Here is a 23,915-nt window from a genome sequence, read left to right as displayed (position 1 = left end):
GTTGATGCATCAAAGATTGTTAAATAAATTGTTTTAGTTATAACATATATTCTATATCTTTTATTTGGCAAAAACTTGGTTATTTAAGTATTGTTATGTTGAAAAAATCACATTTTTATGCATTATGTACTTGCCTGTATTAGCTTAGGAATTTTGTCACGCGTTCTACTCTATTCTCTCAACGAAGAAGACGGTGCTTCTCTAAAAAAATGAACGTCCATTGATGAACCTTTAGATAGGTATCGAACCAATTACATTACAAATGTTGGAGCAAAGCATTGCAATGTTTCATAAACAATTATGGCAGTTAGGAGGTAATCGATGTAGTTACATCAATAGGAATAACCTCGGAAACTCCATGTCAATTAATGTGTTTCCAATGAAACATCATTAAAGGATTGTGTTACCCTTAGACCATCCAACACGACCTCCGTCATGGTCTAGGAGCTTCGCCTAATAGCATAGAGGTCCATAGTATTTAAGCCATAATAATGTAAAACCGAATCATTGTAAGTTCTTGAATAGTTCTTGAATAGCAACCACACTACTATTCAAGAACTATTGTACTGTTTTACAACTTATGCAAAATGACTTTCTGACATAAGTTTCAAGTTTCGAACAAGCGTTCCTCTTAAAGGTCTTTGAAAGCCATAAGTCGATTTCCAAAACATCACACAAAAATGAATACCGGCATTAAATTTCTCAAACTTTCGACGTTAACCACTAAACTAAACAAAATCAAAACATGATATAAAAAGATCCAAAAATATAGTACCAAACAAACATGTAAAAAGCCAAAACGGATTATTCCCTGTTCATGGGAAACAAGATTTCCAGTACTGACCTCAACATTGACCGTAAACAAAAACATAACAAAAGGCTTAAAAGATGCGAACCGGCTTTCCCATTGTTGTCTTCAAGTACAAGCACCTCACCTGAATCCATTCAAAACATAACATAAGAAACACCACCCAAAAACATCAAAGCAATCTAAAGGCTTGCTCGTTGCTAGGCTCGTTTACAACCGAACCGAACGGCTGAAATTTGAACTGAGCGAAAAACAAAACGAGCCAAAATCGAACCGAGCATTTTTCGATCGAACATCGAGCAATTTCGAGCATTTTTTATTTCTTTTTCACTTTAAAAAAATTTAATAAGAAACAAGTTTGAAGTCTGTAAATAATATATTTTGTAAACAAATTATTAGTTTCTAGACAAAACGTATAATAGGTTGTAAATTTGAGAAAGAAGTTTGAAGTGAGATATAATGAACATGTAAACAAATTTTTAGTGTTCTGAAAAGTTGATTCGAACTAATAAAACTATTAAATTGACGGAATAGGAAAAATTTTAAAGGATTTAAAAAGTTATATACTTACATTTTATGTGTGTTTTCTATATATTTATATATTTGTTCATATATAATTATATATAAAATAAATTAAAAATATTCGAGCCGAACCGAATCGAGAACACCTTTGCTCGTTGCTTGGCTCGTTTACAAACCGAACCGAGCAAAGCGGCTCGTTTACAATCGAGCGAAAAAGCGAGCGAGCATTTTTCGAGCATGTTTCAATCGAGAATGTTTCAAGCGAGCGACGAGCGAGTTCGATCGTCGAGCGGTTTGGACGGCCCTAAAGCAATCGCTAAAAATGAAATCAACGACTCACGTTTTGCCAATTCTTCTTAAGCAAAGAAACCAAGAAATTAACGCTCATTTGAACATTCTGAAAGATTTGCTTTTCTTCCATGCTGCAGTTACCGACAGCAACTCCCATGCAGAGGACCTTCTTAAGTTGGAACTTAACCGTTGCTTTCGTCTCGTTGACTTTTGCCTCGAGGGATTCTTGGTGTGAAACAAGAGTCGGGAACTTGCCTGCTTTGTTTAGACCGGGACCCAACAAACGAGGAATCTGCTTGATGACAGACTCAGAAGCCAAGAAAGCTTGATGCTTTTTAGCGAGTTTCTTAACCAACTTCTTGTTCTTGTTCAGTTTCTTCAAAGACTCGACATCCATATATTCAAGGCCGATTTTTTGAGCCTGTGGTTATTTTAAAAAGATACTAAATTACTTACTGCAGCATCTATTCAAGATACTATTTGTTTTCATTTTCAGTGTCAATATAATTACCTCTTCGACATGTTGAGCATCTCCAAGCATGCAAACCTTAAGCTTGGGGCGAGGAATGTGAGGCAATTTCACAGTTCCACTGAAACGCTTGTCTTTTTGTGGGTCGTAATTCTTCAAACCAATTTGGAGCTCGATTGTTTCAGTGAAGTTACGTTTCTTTTCTTTTGCATCGGTAGTGATCTGAGTAATTGCCTCCCTAAGGGCTTCACTTTGAAGCTTACTGCAGTATTAAAAAACAGTTAGTTTGTGTGATAATTAGCAATATTAAGTGTAATATTTCTACAACAATAAAGTGAATAACAAAAAACAAATGTGTGTTCTATCAAAATATTATCATTTGCAATTATTAACTGTATAAAAAACTGCAAATTCAGAAAATCTTAATATTAATTTCTTACTTAAAACAAGCCAAGTGCAAGTTAAAAAAAATAAAATAGTCAATGTCAAGTAATCGATCCCGAGCTCAAACCTTGTATGGGAAGATCATTTAGGCTCGTCAAGCCGTGTCAAGCTTAGGCTCATTTAAGGTTGATAAAGTGAATAACAAAAAACAAATGTATGTTCTATAAAAAAAATTATCATTTAACTATTAACAATATAAAAAAATTGCAAATTCAAAAAAATCTTAATATTAACTTCTTACTTAAAACAAGCTAAGCCCAAGTAAAAAAAAAACTTGTTAAGTAATCGATCCCGAGCTCAAACCTTGTATGGGAAGATCGTTTAGGCTCGTTAAACCGTGTCAAGCTTAGGCTCATTTAAGGTTTTTCTCAACATATAAAAAACTATTCAAATGTATATAAATAAACTATAAAGTAACTAAACGAGCCAAGCTTGAAAAGACAAGTCACGAGCTCTTGTAACTCAATAGATATAAATCAGTCAATATCTCATATACAATCGGCAGACATTATGTCATAATAATGCATCTAAATAAGCTTCAAAAAGATAATTTAAAATTGATTCTTTAAACATACCTCATATTCAGCAAGTTTTCTTCTCTTTAACTTCAATTCTGCAAAAAAAAAAAAAAAAAAAAAAAAAAATCTAAATTCATATGATTGATAAAAAGCTAAGAACAAGCTTGTTAATTAACAATAATCATCAAATTACAACAAATACGTTATTATCTGCTATCAAAGGTAAGATATATGCAACATTTGGAGATGAATAATAAAATCAAATTAAAATGAAGAAGATGATAGTACCTCTGGTTAGGGTTGCAAACTGGCGATAAGACCAATAATAATAATAATAGTAGTAGTAATATATGAGGTTCAAACTTAAACCCTAGATGGAGATATGAATGGGCCTTGTAATATTTGGGCTTTAAACTAGCCCATTATTGTTGTTCTTTTGTTAAATCAACTAATAGGTGGGCCTAGAGGTGAGCATTCCGATTAACCGGCTAATTTTCTAACCGGTTAATACTTTGGTGGGATATAACCGGTTAGATCGGTTAATCAGGTCGAGTACTTACCGGTTTTGATAAATAATAATTAAAAATATCGGTTAACCGGTTCGGATATTAACCGGTTTTTAATAAAATAATTAAAAAAAATCGGTTACCGGTTCGTAACTGGTATCGAAATCAATAATATAAACCGGTAACTAACCGACGGTTAGTAACGGTTAGTAACCGGTTAGAGACGGACCGTTTAGAGAAACGGTTAGAAACCGGTTAGACTGGAAACCTCTAGGTGGGCCGTGAGGATATCAAACACAATGGCCCAAAATGATTTGACGGCAATATGTCAGAAGGACAGTGAAAACATCTTAATCATTAAGTTTCACAGACATGCGAAACGGTTCAAAGGCTACCTTTTAATTAATTGGTCATCTTAATACTTCAGCAGGTCGGCACAAGATTGCCAAACAACCCATAATACTTTTTAGTTTTATGGGATTGTACGATTTATTCATTTATAATTTACATTATACGGTAAACTAATTTCACATGAAGGTACGAACAATACCGTATTTATTGATGTTTTTCTTTTTTTTTTTTTATTTTATTTTTACATCTTACACTAATAGTAATATGTGTATTTAAGTTATTTATTTATTATTCTATTTGAGGTTTCCCTTAAACACGTGGGTATGAATTATACTTAGTCGCTGCTCATTGGAAACAAGTATGCTAAAAGATGGAATCGTTAACAGCCAACCCGTTAGTTGAGACTACTATTTGTCAATAGTATACAGTTGAGAACTTGAGATTATTTAATTCTAATTTTCCTATTTTAAAATATTTTAATTGTTAGACCATCTCCAATGGTAGGTTTTTATTGGTTCAAACCAACCTAAACCATTGGAGTGGTGTGTTTAAACCAAAAAACAAATTTTGAGGTTTGATATTTCAAATCATCAAAAACCATCAATTGTGGGTCTCAAACATCACATATTTCACCCTCCTCACACACAAACAACACACACACACACCCATATTTATATTTACAAAATATATTACAATATTATACATATACATATTTTTATATTTATTTCAAAATTATGTATTTTTTTGTTTGTGTATTTTTTACGTAATGGCTAGTTTAACAGTTAAATTTTTTAATGACTAGTTTTTTAAAAACGCCTAGTGTTTTAATGATTTTATTATCTATTTTACAATGTTTAATTAACCCCCCCCCTACTACAAGAAGTCCTACTCGTCTAACCCATGTTTCGCTATTATTTTAAAATAAAATTATAAAAATTAATTATTTAATAGTATTGCGAAATTCTTATTTAAAATAAATGTAAAAGTAAGTGATGATGTGAGAATGTAAAGATGGTTTGAGAATGTGTATTGTTGGAGTAAAAAATGTGATTTTTTAAAAAGCTGATGTGGCTGGTTTGAACTAAAAACTGTTGGAGATGGTCTTATAACAACTATTACAAAATACAAATTATCTATATAGTTTTTATTTCGTGTTAATTATTCAACAATATATTAGTTATATATAATTATGTTTTATTAAAAATATAAAAATTGATACTTTCCTCTTGGAATGAAAAGAGTATAATCTTCCTATTTTCTAATGCAAAAAGATTTGATAGATATCAAAAAGAATGAATCACAATGAAGTGTCAAATCAATTAATTGATATTCCAAATGATTAATATTCTGTAAATTTTATGTGAAATTTTGTTAGGAATCAACTCTAACTCATATATGGAAGAAGCTATGCAAAAAGGTATTTAAGTGTAACTATACAGACAAAAAGAACTCGTCATTTTTTATACATGGTTTTTCCTCGAGGAATAAAAAATTTTCATCGTTTTCGCATAGAAGTATGGCCGTCTTGGAACATTTCGTATAATTCTTTTTGAAACATGTGAAAGGTTTCCTTTTTCTTACTTTGTCATACATTATTGAACTTATTATACGTATCACAATAAGTTACGCCTTTGTAACATGGTATGTATGTGTGTATCACACATATTAGGTTGAGCCTCCGTGTTATAAAGATTTATTTAGGGTTTTTGTTTTTAATCGTTTTGTTATTTTATATTTTGTAATGATTTGTTTTATTTTTTTACGTAGCGTTGTTTTGATTTAATACGTATATATTAGTTTACTGCGTTCATTATATTTTTTAGTGTTTGAGCTCTTTCAATTGAGATATGTAGATTTTTAGATTTTTAACGAATGAACATAAATGAACACGAACATATTGCTTTTTTTAAACAAAGAAACATGCATGAAAAAAAATATTTACCTTATGAGAAAAGGACAGTTGATGTAGGTGACTATGGTGGTTGATGCATGAGTGGGGAGGTTGACAAAGGTAGGTGGTAATCGGTAATGGAGATGATAGACCGACAACAGAGAATATGTAGATGAGAGAATTTAAATAATGGTTTGATGATTAAAGATTTTCACAAATAAAATGAGATGTTATAACCCATTTAAGGGCTATCCATGTTTGGTGAGACCCATGACCCCCAAAATTTATTCTTTGATGATAAGGAGTTATTTCACAAATAAATGTGATGTTATAACTCGTTTAAGGGTTATCCGGGTTTGGTAAGACACATAACCCGTGAAAATTATTTTTTTGATTATGAAAAACAAATGAGATGTTGTAACATATTTATGGACTATCCGAGTTTGGTGAGACCCATACCCGTGAATTCGGGTGAAACGCATGAGAAACCTCAAATCACAAATCAAACAATCTAGTGGCTTGAGAGAAAGTGGGAGCAACTAGAGATCAACACATAGGATTTTTGGGTTTCATTATAGAACTCCTAAATTATTTAAAAACTTTTAAACTCTTACCAAATAACTTGATTTTTTTATATATAAGTATTATTTGTGTGTAGGTTTATCATTTTTATATCTATATTTACGATTATAATTATATAAATTAGTTTTTACACAAATCTATTTTTTTACACATATGTAAATTTGTTATCACATATATTTTATGCATATGTAAACTTGTGATTTTAATGGGTTAGGTTCAAATAAGAAGTTTGATTTTCCTAAGAATGTTAGAAAAGAGGATATTTTAGGTTCAAAGACGTCGAAAAATAGTCACCGAAAAACGGTCTTCGAAAAAAAGGCGATGAAAAACACTCTCAAAAACACCATGAAAAAACACAATGTAAAAAACACAACGGAGAAAACACTATGAAAAAAAAAACACAATTGTATAATACAATGTAATGTAAAAAACACAATGAAAAATACAATTATATAACACAATTTTGTAAAACACAATTTGTAAAAGACCCACTATTTTTTTTATTTTATATAACAATATGGTACTCATATAAAAGATAAAAAAACACTGGTTATTATGGTGAATGTGTCTTTCAATAAAAATGCCATAAAAAGAGTTATTGACGTTTTAAAATGATGGAAGAATTTGACATGTGCCTTAAATGTGGAGAGTAGTAAATGTAACATCTAGGAAAAACCCATATTTAGTTTGAGTTAAAGTTGTCAACTTTGAAAGTTAAGGATTAAAAATAATCTTAAACGCAAGTAATGAGAAAAATGAGATAAGAAAAAAATTACGCATCTTATGTTTAAGAAAGTAGGAAAATCCATCCAACATGGAAAGATGGAAGAAAGTGGAAGCATTCCACATGGGTATAAATAAGGAAAAGGTATTTTCATCCCACATAGAAACAAACAAAGAAATGAAAGCTCTGTATAAAGAAGCAAGTTTCCATAGAAATGTTTTAATGTGGCTAACCACTCTCCATAATCCTAGCAGAGGGTGCGAAGCACCCGACGCGCACGCGCTCGGACACGGACTCGGGCGTAATGTGGCGTTTTGATGGCGCACCTTGCACTTCGCACGCTCGTATCGCCGCGAGCCGCATAAGGGCCGCTTTAGTATTTTTGGAAGATGGAACTATGATCAAGAAGTGGCAAGTTATCAAAGACGAGGGACTAAAAATAAAATTCTGAATTCTGGAACCCATCGCGCTACGCGATGAGCCCAGACACAGGACCATCACGCTACGCGACGTCCTCTGATGACACAGCAACACGTGTTGCGACCAGGGGACACGTGGCAGACGCTAGGGCTAAGTCAGCAGCCACGCGTCAATTTCCTGACATCGCGCTACGCGATGGCTTAAGACAAGGGACCATCGCGCTACGCGATGGATCCCAAATTCGGCTATAAAAGGGAGGGGTCACGACACATTCAAATCACACCTCCAACACACTTTCACACACATAGTTAGCCTCGGTTTGCGTGCCGACCTCGTGGAACGTGCCAAGCTACGAAGCTCTGACGGTTTATGGTGTAGTACGCGATATATAGTAGAGGTGCCGCTCGATCAGTCATAGGCATATAACTCCAAATACCCGTGTGAGGTAGGGGTTCTGTTTAAATATTATATTATTATTATTATTATTATAATTGCTTAGACCATAGTCGGAGGTATAGCCCGAACCTTGATCACTGTTAAATATAATATAGCTTTTCATAAGCAAAGATTATAGTTAATTATTGTTTCTTCACGATTAAGAAACGTAATCATTTACATGCAAAGGGAAGAGTTATATAGTATTTCTTAATGATTAAGAAAGATACTATTCATTCACACAGGTAAAGTAATGTTTTTTCTTGAAGAAAAAACCTGGTATAAATGTTTCTTCCTGAAGAAGAAACCTGATATATAATTAATAAATAAATAAAGGGACTAAATGTCCACATGTTTTATACAAACAAATAAATTATCAAGGTTACAAGTATACAAAACAGATTACGGGGTCTGAAGCTAGATCGTTGATCTAGATATTTATACAAATGTTATACTCGTACTATAGGTCCGAGATAACAATCAATCAATCAATTTGAAAGCTGAAAACAGAAACAGGAATCAGTAACAGAAACTGATTTACAGACAGGGGTCAGTAACCGAAACTGATCAATATACAGGAATCAGTGTCAGAAACTGATTACAATCATAAAAGGTGAATACGCCCTAAACTTTTACAACTCTTTTAGAGTCTGAACTGTTTACATAGGATTTACGAATCCTTAAAACTTTGTGTTACAATAATGAGAAACGGGCATACTCAAATTAAAAGTATACATGTGTCTGGATCCATACATACATGGTGACTCGGATTTCCCCGAGGCCATGCATATCATCAAACACGCCTCTGGTAGTCTATGGGACTGATCAGAGAAATGATATTGTGTATATGATTAATTGTACATGTACTTAGGGTGATTTTAACCCAATTGAGTTGGGTGACTAATGAGTATTGTCACAAAGGTATTGTTATTGTTTACACACTGGTATTATTGAGTCAGCGTCATTCACCGGCTGTGTGCTGACGTATTTCCCCCCCACATTTCAGGGAACTGTAAAGAATAGAACTGACAGGCATGACTGATAGAAGATTGGAGACATAGTCATAGAGGTGATCTGATGGCTCAGATATTTTATTCAGAATATTATAAAGAATGATATTTTCAAAAGATATGTATTTAAATTATCAAATGGGTATTCAACTCCCGAGATTTTAATATAATAATATTTTATCTAAAAAGACTTCCGCTGATATTTTATACATTATTCAACGGGTATTCTGACCCGACATTTTATAAATGAATATTATATTTACAAGACTTCCGCTAAAAACCCGCAACTCTGATATATTTTCAAAACCGGATACCAACTAACGGTCGTCACACCCAGGCCCTGAATCGGGGTGTGACAGAAAATCAACAAATGTGTTATTCATTTATGTTCTTCCCTTTAAACTAATCTCAACCACCCATGTTTAAAAATCAGTGGACTATATTACTTCTATCCTTCCTATAAAACTATAAAAACCATACTTTCTATTATAACCTAACCATATATAGTTAATCAAAAATTTATATGTAAAATATGATAAAATTACTCTCAAATAATGTTATTGTATAAAAAAATTAAAAAAAAAAGTTTGGTTGTTAAGAGTTCATAAGAATTCTTAACTTTTTTAGATTTCTTAAAGGAAACCAATCCAATATATATATATATATATATATATATATATATATATATATATATATATTGCAAATAGCCTTCTAGTTCAATGGCATGGGGTAATCAAAAATTTATATGTAAAATATGATAAGATTACTCTCAAATAATGTTATTGTATAAAAAAATTAAAAAAAAAGTGTTTGGTTGTTAAGAGTTCATAAGAGTTCTTAACTTTTTTAGATTTCTTAAAGGAAACCAATCCAATATATATATATATATATATATATATATATATATATATATATATTGCAATTAGCCTTCTAGTTCAATGGCATGGGGTAATAGTTAAACACTTGAAATCCTTGAGGTCTCTGATTCGAAACCTAACTCAATAGGGTTTTCTCATAGTGGTAGGTTTCCTCCTTAATGGTGTTCCTGAATGAGTCAGGCTTGAGTGCCAAAATCAGTATGAAAGCTCACTCGGGTATTTGGGGTGGGGGGGGGGGGGGGTTCCAAATGCAGTTAAAAAAAGGAAATTATAGGTAACGTTGGGTATGCAAGAATAAATGCGGGATGGAATGCCCTATTGTGATAGAATAGAAAAAAGTGTGTTTAGTTGATCAAAGGAATGGAATGACGTATTCCCTAATCCGTTCCATTCCCTCTAAAACACCTCAATTTCATTTCATCCATCCCCCATGTTTTTTTTTTCATTACATTCCCTCTTACGCCCTACATCACCTCCACCACCCTCATACCACAACCACCACCACCATCCACACCCACCAACACCACTACCGTCGACCAACGTCGCTGTTACCTCCACCACTACCCATCGCCACCAATCATCGCCATCAGTGTCAACCACCCACCATCGCCAACCGCGCACAACGACTACCAACCATCGCCCCCTCCTTTCACCACCACCACCCACAATCACTGCCACCACCATCGCCACCCACCCCCACCTCCAACCACCATTATCTCCTGTCACCGACCACTAACCGCCATCGCCAACAACCATCACCGCCCACCACCGCCAAATTATCTCAATTGCCACTCAATACCTGTAGGTCCTAAATGATGGATCTCACAACTTTACTCGAATCAATCCGTGCTGTTAGCGAAAATCACTAACAACACTCGGATCTCAAATCTTAGTTTTGCAAACACAAAAGAGAGAAAAATGTAAAATTTTGTAAGAAGTTATATGGAGAAATGAGAGAGAAAGTGACCCTTTTATAGGGTCCCCATTTCCCAAGGTTTTTATTTCTTGGGCCCAAATGGGTTTACCCAATAGGCTTTTACCGTATAAAATAAACATACTGAATACATAATAAACCGACTATAATCAAACTGAAATACATACACAATCCTAACAATAATATAGAATATTAGCCTACACTACCGTTTTAATTTTTCTTTTTTTTCCTGCCTACCAAACAACGCAAAGGTAATGATTCATTCCATTCTCATGTAGTAACCAAATATCTCACTGGAATGGTAATAACTCATTCCATTCATTTGTTCATTTCATTACCACGTTCATTCCATTCTTTCATCCATTCCGTTACCTCATACCAAACAGACCCATACTTTTTTGAAAGACATAATGCCAGATGATTATAACACTTGCCATCCTTATTACCATAGTTCGAATCTCCTTTATAGTGGTGTTGCCCATATTTCAAAGCGCACACATGAGCTGAGAATTGAACCTGAGACCCCACAAAAAGAAACATTAAGAAAAACCTTTGGACCGCTCATCAAGGTGATGAAGATTGTTTAAGTGACTAAATCAGACAGCTTATGCATCTGGGTGATCTAGTGCTTTCAGATTATGAGAAAAGTGATATCAATATGTTACCTACTAGACTAGTGAAAATGCCCCCAAAGCTAAATGCGTGATAAACTAAACTATGTTTAGGAAGATGGAAGTCAGTGAACTCTTTTGCTTTGATGACATGACCTCACACCACCACAAACTCTCTTTTTCCGTTCTCAAATTCCCTTTTTGTTTTTCTTATAAAATTTAATATTTATAATTATGGTGATGGTGGAATTGCTTTATGCTCCCCCTTTTTATATAATAAACTTCTATTTATTTATTTCCACTTATAGTAAATGGTCTATTGAGAATCATCTATTTTGGAAGGTTCGAACAATACCATTGTGTACGCTTATTACATTTTTATTTATTTGTATACTCATATTTTAAGCTTTCCATATTTGTAAAAGTTCTTAATGCTTTATGTGGTAGTTTGATGGAGAATGCCCTAAAGTTGTAGTTCATTATACCTTGTATGGTCTATTTTAGCCTAATTCATAAAGGCCAAATAGAGCTAGTTTTTTTAATCAACAATATAGGCTTTTTGACAAATACATATTTATAATATAACATTTTCGGAAGACTTTGTGCAGTGTAGGTTATACCTTGCGCTTGTTTTATATATATGTGGAGTTCTTGACAACGCAGCTAATTACGAAAAAATGAAAAGACATCGAGTATACACCATTTACCATAGTAAATCACTAGAATGTAAGTATGCTACTATATGGGTGTAAAAAATGTGTGTAACATAGTTACAATAGGGTTAAATGGGTAGACAAGTTAAATATCAAATCAACTTGTTTATCTACAATCAACTCGGAAAGCAAATTGTTTATTAACTGACCATATCCAAAACCTGATTATTTTATGTTGGATTTAGTTATCATCATTGTATAAAACTAGAGGTGGAGGCAAATAGTTTTTCTTAGGTTTTAATCCAATTTTAATGAGTTAATAACTTTGTTAAACTTTTTTCACAACTTATAAAATCATACAAAATAAGTAGAGAGCTAAGGGTTAGAGATAACATAACCGGATTTATAAAGGTTCAAGTGCATGTTAACTAATCCACCTTGCGCCATCTCCTTGATCTGCCGACCAAGAGTTTATTCACTAGTCGTTTCCTAAAATGGTAGGGATCACCAATACAATCGTCTCGCTCTTAAAAGGAAGTAATCACATTCTTCACGAAGCACAACAGGTACTTAGCTTTATAAATCATTTAATCTCACTATGTCAAGATAGTGAGTATCCTTTTAACAACTAATTAACTCTATATTAAGATAGAGTCCCAGCCCAATACAAAGCAACAATATGTCAAGATAGTGTGTTTCCATCTCAAATCATCAACTAAATGATGAATCATCACTTGTCAAAAAACTAGAACAACCTCTAGTGTTGACCCTTCAAAATACAAGTAAGATGGTTGGATGATAGATTTGGAAAAACTCTTCTTTTTGCTCTATACTTTGATCTCTTCTGTTGATAATTGAAGCTTGATCAAACTTGAATAATGGAAGAGATTGGCCTTGAAGTGTGTGTATTAATGCTATAGAGCAAAGGGGTGACGACTTAATTTGATTAAGACTCCTATGTATATCCAAGCATGTGAGATGCTGGGATAGGGGCTGGGCACCGGCGTCGATCCCACAATCGCTTCCAGCGACCATGGACGCCCGATCCACTTCACATTGGACTAGTCAATATGAACGTTGTGTGTGGTCATTGTCTTAAATTTGGTCTTCTTTAGGTTGACCAATACACGTGAAAAGCTATCCCTTTCACTTCACAATTCTCCATGGAGTGAAAATCAAGTTTGACACCAATTTGGTTAAACATACTTTAGTGGCTTCAACCAAAGCTCCATGTGTTGTCATCCATGGATTTGACTTTTGCATTTGATGATAGTTTTATCTTTAAGGTAATGTTTAAATGGAATACATACCCAAAGAGGACTAAGCCGTTTAAATAATATTTGAATTCAAATATTATATATTTAAACAGTTGTGTTTAAATATATTTTTTTATAAACTTACTATAAGTCTATAAAAACTAACAACTTAACTTTGACTAAATTAATTAATATTCAATGGATTAGTCTTCTGATTTCTTCATCTTTATGTTGGTGTAGAAATCTTGATATAATTCTTTGTAGACATGGACTTGATAATTTCACTAATCTTTGATCTTGAGTGTGTATAGTATTAAGTCTTATGATTTCTTAATTGTGATTAATGATGACCAATCAAGTGTTAAGAGACGCGTGTGTGACACATATCATCAATGATGAACTAATACTGTTTTATGTCACATTGTATGTTTTAATTAAGTCATTATCAAAACATTAAAGTTGATTAAAGTTTAAACCATTGTTTTTCTAACAACTATCCCTAACTCTAGTTTCTTAAAGTTTAGTGTGACAAGAAAACAACCTACAAATACCATATGTGACGCAATTTACAATTCTAGAGAATCGCCCACGATTAATATACCGATAGAGCTTCAGCCTCGTCGATTATGATTTTCACCAACGGTGTTTTAGCGTATCCTTCCGTGATTAATGCCTGTTTTCTTGTTTTGAGTTTCATAATTTCGTTATTAATTTTTTAAATAAATGTAATAGATGAAGAGTTCAATGATTATTATTACAGAATCATATTCTATTTGGCTTAATTTCTTAATGATCTACTCAACAGTGCAGAGCTCTTAGTTTCGTCGAAAAGTACTATTTCGAATTGCATAATTTAATAATCCATTTACAAGAAAGTATTCAATAGCTAATTAATCAGACATTATTGTTCTATTTGTAATTTGCTCTTTCCTAAAGATCAAACCACTCCATTTGGGTTCATTCATTTAGGGAAAAGGAAAAAGAAAAAGAAAAGAAAAACGCTACATGATTTAATTGTTGGAAAATTGTTAAAATGAGTTTTAAACAAAATAAAAAAAAATGATTTTTTTTCTAACTTTGGACTTAAACAAATGCATCTTTATATGCGGGTATACAGATAATTATTTTTGGGTTTGTATTTTATGTTATGAGAAAGCTTCACAATGAACGAAACCGTGTCCAAAATAACATTAAGATGAATCGTATAAGGATGCTCGAAGTTGAGTGGCTGGAATGAATATTGCTAAATTTGGGGGACTCTAATAGGAATTCGTTATATCTTTGGGACTAATGCTAACAAATTATTTCTGTCATAAATCAAACAAATGTTTAGATTTTGACTCATAAAATCATGTTATGAATCACATGGATATTTGATTAGGATTTTTAAGTATTTTCATGAACCATTATGAAGATTTTGACTAGGCTCTTAATTGTATACATATGTATAATATGTATCAACATTAACATGTCATGAATCAAAGTAAGGTTTTAACCTTATTATTTGGGCTCATAAAATAAAATTTTCGTTATTGTGTTTAAACAAAATAACTAAAAAACTGTTTTGCTATGATTATAAATAAATATTTATGATTCATTTCTAAAACACGCCAATTTGACTAAAAGAGAGTCACAATTAGAGAGAAGAACTCTCACAAGTTTCTTTCACCATCTTTTTTTCCTATATTTTCTATAAAACTCTAGAGCATCATCTTGCCCGGTGATTTTTGGTGCGAGAGTCATCTCTGGCAGTATGCATATTGTTTCAATTGTTGTACCATGGGAGATATATGCGTTCGTCTAAGAAGAGGTGCATAATCTTTTTTAAGGGACCGTGCCGAATACGAATCTTCAACCAACGGTAACGACTTTAATTGTTCGAGTATCGCAGTCAAGAACAAAACCGAAGACACTTGTATACCTTGATAACTGGAGCTCGAACTGCTTCTCACGTTAGAACCGCACCTTCTCGTGTTAGAACATGCTCCTCATGTTGTCAAACCGCCTCCTCTCGTGTTAAAGCCAGATCCTCTCATGGTCAACTGTCTCCTCTCGTGTTCGAACTGCCTCTACTAGAAATAGAACCACCTCCTTGGGTTTTAGAGGATTTTTTGGTTGCTAGAATTTTTGAATTTTCCATGAAGATTGAAGGTTGTGTGTGTAGAATATTATTTATATTTTAGTTTGTGTTTTGAAAATGGTAAAAGGGTTGGTTTTAGATAGGAAAAAATCTTTTTTATTTCCCCTCGATCATGGTCATGTTCCATCTCCAACGGTCACATTTACATGGGTAGTCGTAGTACATGAAGGGGTACTCAATTTCCTTGTTAAACAACTGGCGGTGGTGTTCACCTCGCGGGTATGCCAAGTATCCGCGGGCTCCCCCACCCGCCCCCCTTATTTATAAAAGGCTACGTCCTAGCTCATGGTTTTGCAATAATAAAGTGCAAAACACTAAACAAGATCGAATAAAACAATAATTACTAAAAACTCATTGTAGGGAGAAAAACTTCGGCTTGTTTCCCAATTGTATTTATTTATATTTATATTTATTTAACGGAATTATAATATTTTATATACACTAATTAGTAAAGCCTGCGCACAAATTCTCCCACGTTTTAATGATTATTTTGCTTTTTCTTTTCTCGAATATTAAGCCTCTATATATATACTTTGTTACCCTTAGCCTCAAACTATAATAGTCTGTGCCCAACCAAGTCTTTTGTGAGGTACTAGAAATAAATGGCAAAAAGGTCAGATCCTCTTGTGATTGGCAGGGTGGTGGGAGATGTAGTGGATAACTTCACTCAATGTGTGGATATGTCCGTAACGTACGACTCATCTAAGCAAGTTTACAACGGGCACGAGCTGTTTCCTTCATTGGTCGCTTCTAAACCAAAGGTTGATGTTCGTGGTGGCGATTTGAGATCCTTCTTTACTCTGGTATAGACTACCTTCAGTTCTACTTTGTATATTTCAAATCACAAACAAATCGTTTTGTTGTTCGAAAAGGGCTAGCGACACAACTTGTTGTCTATATTTCGATGTAAACACTGCTTTTTAATGCAAAGAATTCGGTTTCTTCTACTTTGTTTATTTCAAACCGCAAACTAATTGTTTTGTTGTTCGAAAAGGGCTAGCAGCACAACTTGTTGCCTGTTATTTCGATGAAAACGCTACTTTTCAATGCAAAGAATTCGAATTCTTCTACTTTTTGTTTATTTGAAACTGCAAACTAATCGTTTTGCTGTTTGAAAAGGGCTAGCGGTACAACTTGTTGCCTGTTATTTCGATGTGAACACTACTTTTTAATGCAAAGAATTCGTTTTCTTCTACTTCGTTTATTTCAAACAGCAAACTAATCGTTTTGCTGTTCGAAAAGGGCCAACGGTACAACTTGTTGCCTATTATTTCGATGTAAACGCTACTTTTTAATGGCGAAGAATTCAGTTAATTCTTCTACTATGTTTATTTCAAAGCGCAAACTAATTGTTATGATGCTAAAAAGGGCTAGTGTCATAGCTTGTTACCCTTTGTCTACTATTTCGATGTAAACGCTATGACGTCTTAGTGATTTTCTAGGTTTTAATGTTGTTTTTCTGTTGGAATTTCAGATTATGACAGACCCGGATGTTCCTGGTCCAAGTGATCCGTACCTCAGGGAGCACTTGCACTGGTACAATTATATATGAACTCAGTAGCCAAGCTCTTAATCTTTTGTGTGTGTGTGTGTTTGGTTTCTAGAACTATATTATCTGCATAACATAAGTTTTTATTGTTTTGGGTGTGACTTAGCTGTAAAGTTAACTAGTCATGTCCTCAAACCCTAATTAGTACATAACATCTAATGAATTACAAGTATAATCTGAATGCCATATGATATTAATATATATAATCACATTGCTAAGGGCTTTAATAATCCTAATCCAATATAAGCAATTACTTTCACATATTGCTATAAGGATATTTACAACTTGGTGTGTTACTTTTAGCATTTTGAGTCATGCTAGTTTTTTTTAATAGCGCTTGGAATTATTATTAATACCTAAGTAAATTTTACAGAGACCGGATGTCAACCGTGATTATGTTGCTTGATTAATTCTATATATTTGTCATATATATTAAAGCGTTATATGGTTTTCAAAATTTGGCAGATAACAAATCCTAATTTAAGTGGGAAAAAAAATGCAACACTTGTTTGTCATAAAAAAACATAATAACTTTTAGGGTAAGTTCTTGATGAATAAATCTTTTTTTACCTGTTAATGATCATTACATGAAAACCTTGTTTCTAAAAATATAAAGGGCAGACATAATCTCTATGTTCCTATTATAAGCCTATATGCACACCCATGTTCAAAATGAGCCTCAAACCTTCAAAATCATCATGTATTGCAAGCCCTTAGGTTTCATAAAAACCTTCTATCTTATGTTTTGGTGCTAAAAATATTTGTTATATTTTTATGGGTATTTTGAACATTCAACAAATTAAATATATATAAATACACACACACTATAATTGTATAACAATTCAAATTATACTAACTTCACTAATATTAATAGGTGCAAGAAACCTTTTACTTCTGGTATACAGACACAGTCAATGAATTTGTTCTTTTGCTTCATTATTGAAAAACGAAAGCAAGTACGCTATATATATAATATAAATATTGAATATATTTGTATCGATATGATATTCTTGATCTCTTGCCCAAAAGATTCCTCGTAGTTAACCAAGGGCCGGGGGGCCTAGCTAGAAGTAAACTTGTACACTATTCTCACACCCAAAAGACAGCCATGTTTAGGATTTCAAATTCATGATTATCTCTTTTTACTTCATCTTTTAAAGGGTACTATCTTTATTAGAAAAAAATAAATAAATAAAGATCTATATTGGTCACATCAAGCATTACAATGCAAAGCTGGCTAGATGATCATCAAGTTGACAACACCATTTTGGATATTACTACAATAAAAGCATCCACAACAACAAACTCATACACACATCAAATTCACAAACTTTTTTTAAAAACCTTCATTTTCTTCCATAACAGCAAACCTCCACGAACCACATTAAAAACTTATTGAATTTGTGTGTGTGTATAATATGCATGTGTATTTGAGAGAGTGGGGTCACCACATTGTCCACTTGGTCGTCTGCAGCCACAAACTTCTTCCACGAACTTCTACTCCACACCGGTGGAGTTTGGTGTTTGGTTTGTGTGCAAATTAATTCCACATCAGCCAGACCTCGGCTTTGATGCCCGTTGCAGGTGCTCTAAGTAGTATTCCCTAGCTCCGTTGAAGCAACTCAATTTTTTCTATTGATCAAACCGCGTCATAAAAGATGTATTAATCTAATTTCATTCTTCCAAAAAATGAATACCAATTAAGGAATTAAAAAGAAAAGATTTTATATATGCATGTCACATCTTTCCTTGATACATGAATCCATGATGATCATGTGATAATGGTAACAGTAGAAAACATATAAGAAGAATTGAAATAGATGGATATATTCTAAGTGACTGTACAATATTGACCAGACCAGAGAATGTGAAACCTGAACGCAATAACAATCTGAACAAAGAAAGTTAAAAAAGCAAGAGTGAGTGTTGTTTAAAGGGGGTCTACTAGAAAAGCAATATGTCAGGTTCATCTTGTTTACCAGTTTTAACATTGGACCGACCAATAATACTTTGACAACGTTTTTTTCTTTCACAGGGTTGTCACAGATATCCCAGGCACCACGGACTCCTCATTTGGTACCCTTCTTCATACATTATTCACTTCTTTTTATTTCACTTTAGATCAAACATGCATGATTTTTAAGCTATGCTTTAAATTAACAACTGGCATGCAGCTAGTCTTATCCAAAACCCTAACCCTACAATCTTTACTTTTGCTCATAAAACAATATGATATCTTGTTATATGTTTTGTTACGTATAGGATTAATTAAAGTCGATTAAAAACTCGTGGTTTTTTTTTATGATGTTATGTATTTTTCTTTCTATTGGTTCTCGAGTAAAAACAATAGGCCATCATTTGTACTGAAGCATCCAACAGTTTTCCAAACTGGATGAGGTGGTGTTTCAAACTACGCAAAGTAACCGATGCATGCATCTTAACCTTTTTTAGTTTGTCGAATCACTTGAGATGGTATCGCCAAGAAATTAACCGAATGACACTGATGAAGTACGCCCAACGTGTTACCAATAATCCATAATGGTCGTGTTTTATAAGAACCTAAGCCGAAAGTCGCTTTTAGGGTTAGGAAATTCGGATATCCCAAAATTTTATATTTTCCTTGGACCCATCGAATTGTAGCTAACTAATTAGTCTTATACGTTTTGTTTTTTTTTTTGAACGGCGAAATTTTATAAAGCACCGACCAGCCAAAGCTAGACAGACAAGAAAAAAAAATTACATAAAAAGCATGGGATTTTTCATCCACTCTATCCAAAAAAACCTTAATGTCTGGGACCAATATTTCATGTAGTTAAGATATTTATTATTTTGTTACATGCAATATTTAAGATGACTAAAAGAATGTGTATATATACAGACTTGACGTACATTAAAACAATAAAGCTTACTTATATGGCACGTGAGTTAAGCTAGAGTGCTAGACTAGGACCAAGTTATGAAGCGATTCACCTTTTGAAAGACTGTTTTTCTATTCATTTCATCAACAGCAGTTTTATTCTAAATATGAATCTATGAATATTGTATGCGATTTTAACCATTTTGGCCTTTTGGGTACCGGTGGTACATCCTTTTTACCGAAGCACCCAAAGAATCCGATTAATATCATCCAATTAAATGACGACATGGGGTTGTAAAAATTTACAAGTGAATAAAGTATTGTTGATCAATATACATATGATACGATAAATTAATGGAAATCTAATCAAATACTATCTTTAAAAAAAAAATCATAACAAAATAAAGCTTCAATGATAATTTTAATTCTAACAAGTTTCTCTCTAATAATATTAATCATGTTGTCTAGCTAATGTTTACCACTCCACTAAAGGAAATAGCGGTGCTCTAGCGGCACCGTGCTGATTTACTCTATGAGAGATAAAATATCATTCGTGAGCTAGGATTTTATCACTGTGGACCTTTATGCGGTTGGTTTTCTTTGTAATTGGTGGCGGGCAGGGTTACCTGCGCTGTATGCGATGGTGGACGTGGTGGTCTTTTGCTAATGGATGTAGACCCGGTGACCGAGCGTTGTTGATCATTCAAAAGAAATGTTTCTATCGCTCCATCCCCGCAGGTTCAGAGAACTTGTCGCTGTCTCAGCTGTGCTACCGGAGGCTCTGGGGAAGTCGGAATAGGAGAGCACTCATCTTGGGGCGGGCTTACTACTTAGATGCTTTCAGCGGTTATCCGCTCCGCACTTGGCTACCCAGCGTTTACCGTGGGCACGATAACCGGTACACCAAGGTGTGTCCTTTCCGGTCCTCTCGTACTAGAGAAAGGTCCTCTCAATGCTCTAACGCCCACACGGGATATGGACCGAACTGTCTCACGACATTCTAAACCCAACTCACGTACCGCTTTAATGGGTGAACAGCCCAACCCTTGGAACATACTACAGCCCCTATCACTCTAAAATTCACAATACTTGCAAAGATAACAGTATAACTAATAGTGGTCAGAATGTTACAATGATAGCAAGCAGAAAATGATTTATTTATGAAATACATAATTTGTTAGCATTAATGTTGTCAAACAGGAAAAGAGGTAGTGAGCTATGAAATACCAAGGCCAAACATAGGCATTCACAGGTTTGTGTTTCTGCTTTTCAAGCAAAGGGGAAGGCAGACTGTTAATTGTCCACCTTCAAGGCATGGATTCAACACTCGCAATTTTGCGCATGAAAATAAATTAGGACCGCCTGTTGCCGGTGTCTTCTTTAACTGCCAAAGGGAAACTGCGGCAAGAAGACGCTGATCTGATCGCTACGTGATTTTACCGCTTTAACCATAAAATGATGGTTATATATGAATTATAATCAAACATGGACTGGTTGTTAATGTATGATTGCTGCTAGTGTTGGTATTGTAAAAGTTGGGTGTTTAGAATAAAGAAGTGGAGTGTAATGTTAACTTACCTCTATTATATCACAAAATTGGCCGAATTATGTACAAGACCCCCCTTTAATTTCTTCTTGATTATCATTTATCAGTTACTATTCTATTACTTGTGACATTAATCTCGTTTATTGTTGAAGTTACAAAGTTTAAGGGGCGTAGTATAATTATTAGAAATAATGTTTATTATGTAATTAAGTATCTACGTAAAGTATAGAGTCCAGATTGTATTATAAATAGAACTTGGTAACTACCATGTGCATGTGTTTAAGATGAATCGTTATGATGAACCGATACAAGCCTAGAAAAGGGTTGGTTTGATGGGTATACAAGGCGATCAACTTCAAGAACACATATTTCAAGGAATTATTCTCTCTCAAGTTTTTCTCTGTCGTTCTTCACACTCGATCCAAGATCTGAATGGTGTCATTTTATTTGGCCTTTGAAATCACGGATTCATCCATGTTATTGTTCAGATCCGGTTTTGAGACCTACAACGACCTGTTTACCGTTTGAGCTGAATTATAAAAGTGTTTATTCTCTTTTAGGATTAATTCAGTGTGATTTATGGGGACTAGCGGCTATTATATCTATTGATAACTGCCAGGGACGGATCCACCTTACAAATGGGTGGTTCCCAGGCACCTAAGTTTTGAATAATAATGTATTGATATATAAAAAATAATATAGTGAAACACCCTATAAATCAGAAGATAACCATATTAATTAGAATATAAACTGCTCGTCTAATTGATAACTCTCTAAGTTGGTTAACTAAAGGTCACAAGTTCAAATCCGTTTTACACTATTTTTTAATAGTCTTTTAGGTTTCCTAAACCAAAAATTTTAAACAAATATACAATTACAAAAGTCGCTCTCTACCTTTCTCCCCTCTCCACCACAATTAAACAAGTGCCACACCTCCTTCCTCCGGTAATCTGGGCATCCGGCCGACCACAGACCACCGTCGTCTGTCGTAGGCTCGTGCCTTTCTCCGACCGACCACAAACCAACCCAAAATTTTTATATCCAATTCCATGAAATTGAATCATTTAAAACTAGTGTATCGCCTAAAAATAATTTCTGAATCCGCCACTAATTGTCTATACCATTCGGTTTTTATTTGATGATTACTCACATTTTATTTGGTTTTATCTTCTTACAGCAAATTACCATGGTTTTTATTATGCTTTAGTGACTTTCTTGAAGTTTGTTCAAGCTTATTTCTCCAGAAAAGTCAACCTTTTCAAAGTGGTGGCCGAACATAATACTTCGCATCGCAATGCTTATTGTGTCTGCTTGACCTTTTATGAGTGGAGACAGAATAAGGCATCCATATAAAAGACGCTTACTGCTGATTCAACACACTTTCACTGTAGTGTCCGAGTAGATTTTGTTATTTTCTCTCGAATCATAATAATATTATTTGATCTGATAATTAAATAATTTATTTCTCTTGTTTCTCTTGCTATTGAAATCTCTTCAATTTTTGTTCTACAGTCTTTTTTTCGGGGGTCTACAACCATTATGTGGCATAGGGGTTACATCCCATACGAAAGTTAATAGTATACCATTTCTGTGAATAGCTTGTAATGTTGCGTCTCCGAGACCGGGATCTTTAATCATGACTTCTACTCGTTGCATACCTTGATCTACTACTGCACGAATAGCATTTGCCGCTGTAGTTTGAACAGCAAATGTCGTCCCTCTTCTTGTACCTTTGAAGCCACAAGTACCAGCAGAGGACCAAAAAACCACTGTTAAGCGTGCGGTTAGAGACCAAAAACGTACTAAAATGAAGTTCAATGATGCCAACATCTAGCACTATGTTTCTGAGTTTCATTTAAAAAAAGAAAGAGAAGAAAATGAGGGATTGAAAAAATATGTTGTGTTCCGAGTTTTATTTAAGAAAGGAAAAGAAAGGAAAATTTAAAATGGGTGTTCCCGAGTTTCATTAAAAAAAAAGAAAAGAAAGGGCGGAGAGAGAAAATAATAAGTAAAATAAAGGAATTTATATATTTTAAATTGAAAAAATTAGAAAGGAAAAAAATTGAAGAAAAAGAACAGATGACAAAAGAAAAAATAAGAAAAAAAAAACTTTTTCTTTCTTACTTTTCTTTTCATAAATAAACTCAGGATACATACACAAGTCACACATTATGAAGGTGATTATCAAAAAAAAATAATAAAAGAAAATAAGTCTCGTCAATCCATAAAAATATAATAGCATAAATTTTGTATATACAGAACCTTCCAAATCTGTTAAAAGAACATAATTAACTTACTTCCACCTAAATTCATTTCACCTGATGAAGAGGTAGGTCCCAGCAGAGCTCAGTTGGACCCGCAAGACTCACCTCAAAGAGGGACGTCTGCGCAGTTGAACCCGCAAGACTCACCTTCAACAGGGACGTCTGCGCAAAGGCTAAACTCGCAAGACTCACCTTGAAGAGGGACGTCTGCGCAGAAACCAACTGGATCCGCAGGACCCACCATGCTCAGAGACGT

General features: G+C 33.8%; 2 protein-coding genes across 2 annotated transcripts; one reads left to right on the top strand and one right to left on the bottom strand.

Moving 5' to 3' along the window:
- Positions 1–729: 729 nt before the first annotated feature.
- Positions 730–2,379, bottom strand: LOC143628728 (large ribosomal subunit protein uL1z-like). Its single transcript, XM_077098231.1, has 3 exons — positions 2,133–2,379; positions 1,671–2,042; positions 730–935 (listed from the first exon to the last, which is right to left on the bottom strand). The coding sequence occupies exons 1-3, from the start codon at positions 2,160–2,162 to the stop codon at positions 882–884; spliced, it is 456 nt and encodes a 151-aa protein (XP_076954346.1). The 5' UTR covers positions 2,163–2,379; the 3' UTR covers positions 730–881.
- Positions 2,380–16,043: 13,664 nt separating this feature from the next.
- On the top strand, positions 16,044–21,409 carry LOC143628727 (CEN-like protein 2). The gene is made up of 4 exons (XM_077098230.1): positions 16,044–16,246; positions 16,918–16,979; positions 19,028–19,068; positions 21,050–21,409. Exons 1-4 carry the CDS (start codon positions 16,046–16,048, stop codon positions 21,265–21,267), a joined length of 522 nt encoding a protein of 173 aa, XP_076954345.1. The 5' UTR covers positions 16,044–16,045; the 3' UTR covers positions 21,268–21,409.
- Positions 21,410–23,915: the final 2,506 nt, after the last annotated feature.

Source organism: Bidens hawaiensis, unplaced genomic scaffold (genome assembly GCF_021521415.1).
Source record: "Bidens hawaiensis isolate Kalapana, Puna unplaced genomic scaffold, B.hawaiensis_p1.1 tig00005061_1, whole genome shotgun sequence".
NCBI classification, from domain to species: domain Eukaryota; kingdom Viridiplantae; phylum Streptophyta; class Magnoliopsida; order Asterales; family Asteraceae; genus Bidens; species Bidens hawaiensis.
This window is presented reverse-complemented; position numbering and strand designations above follow the sequence as displayed.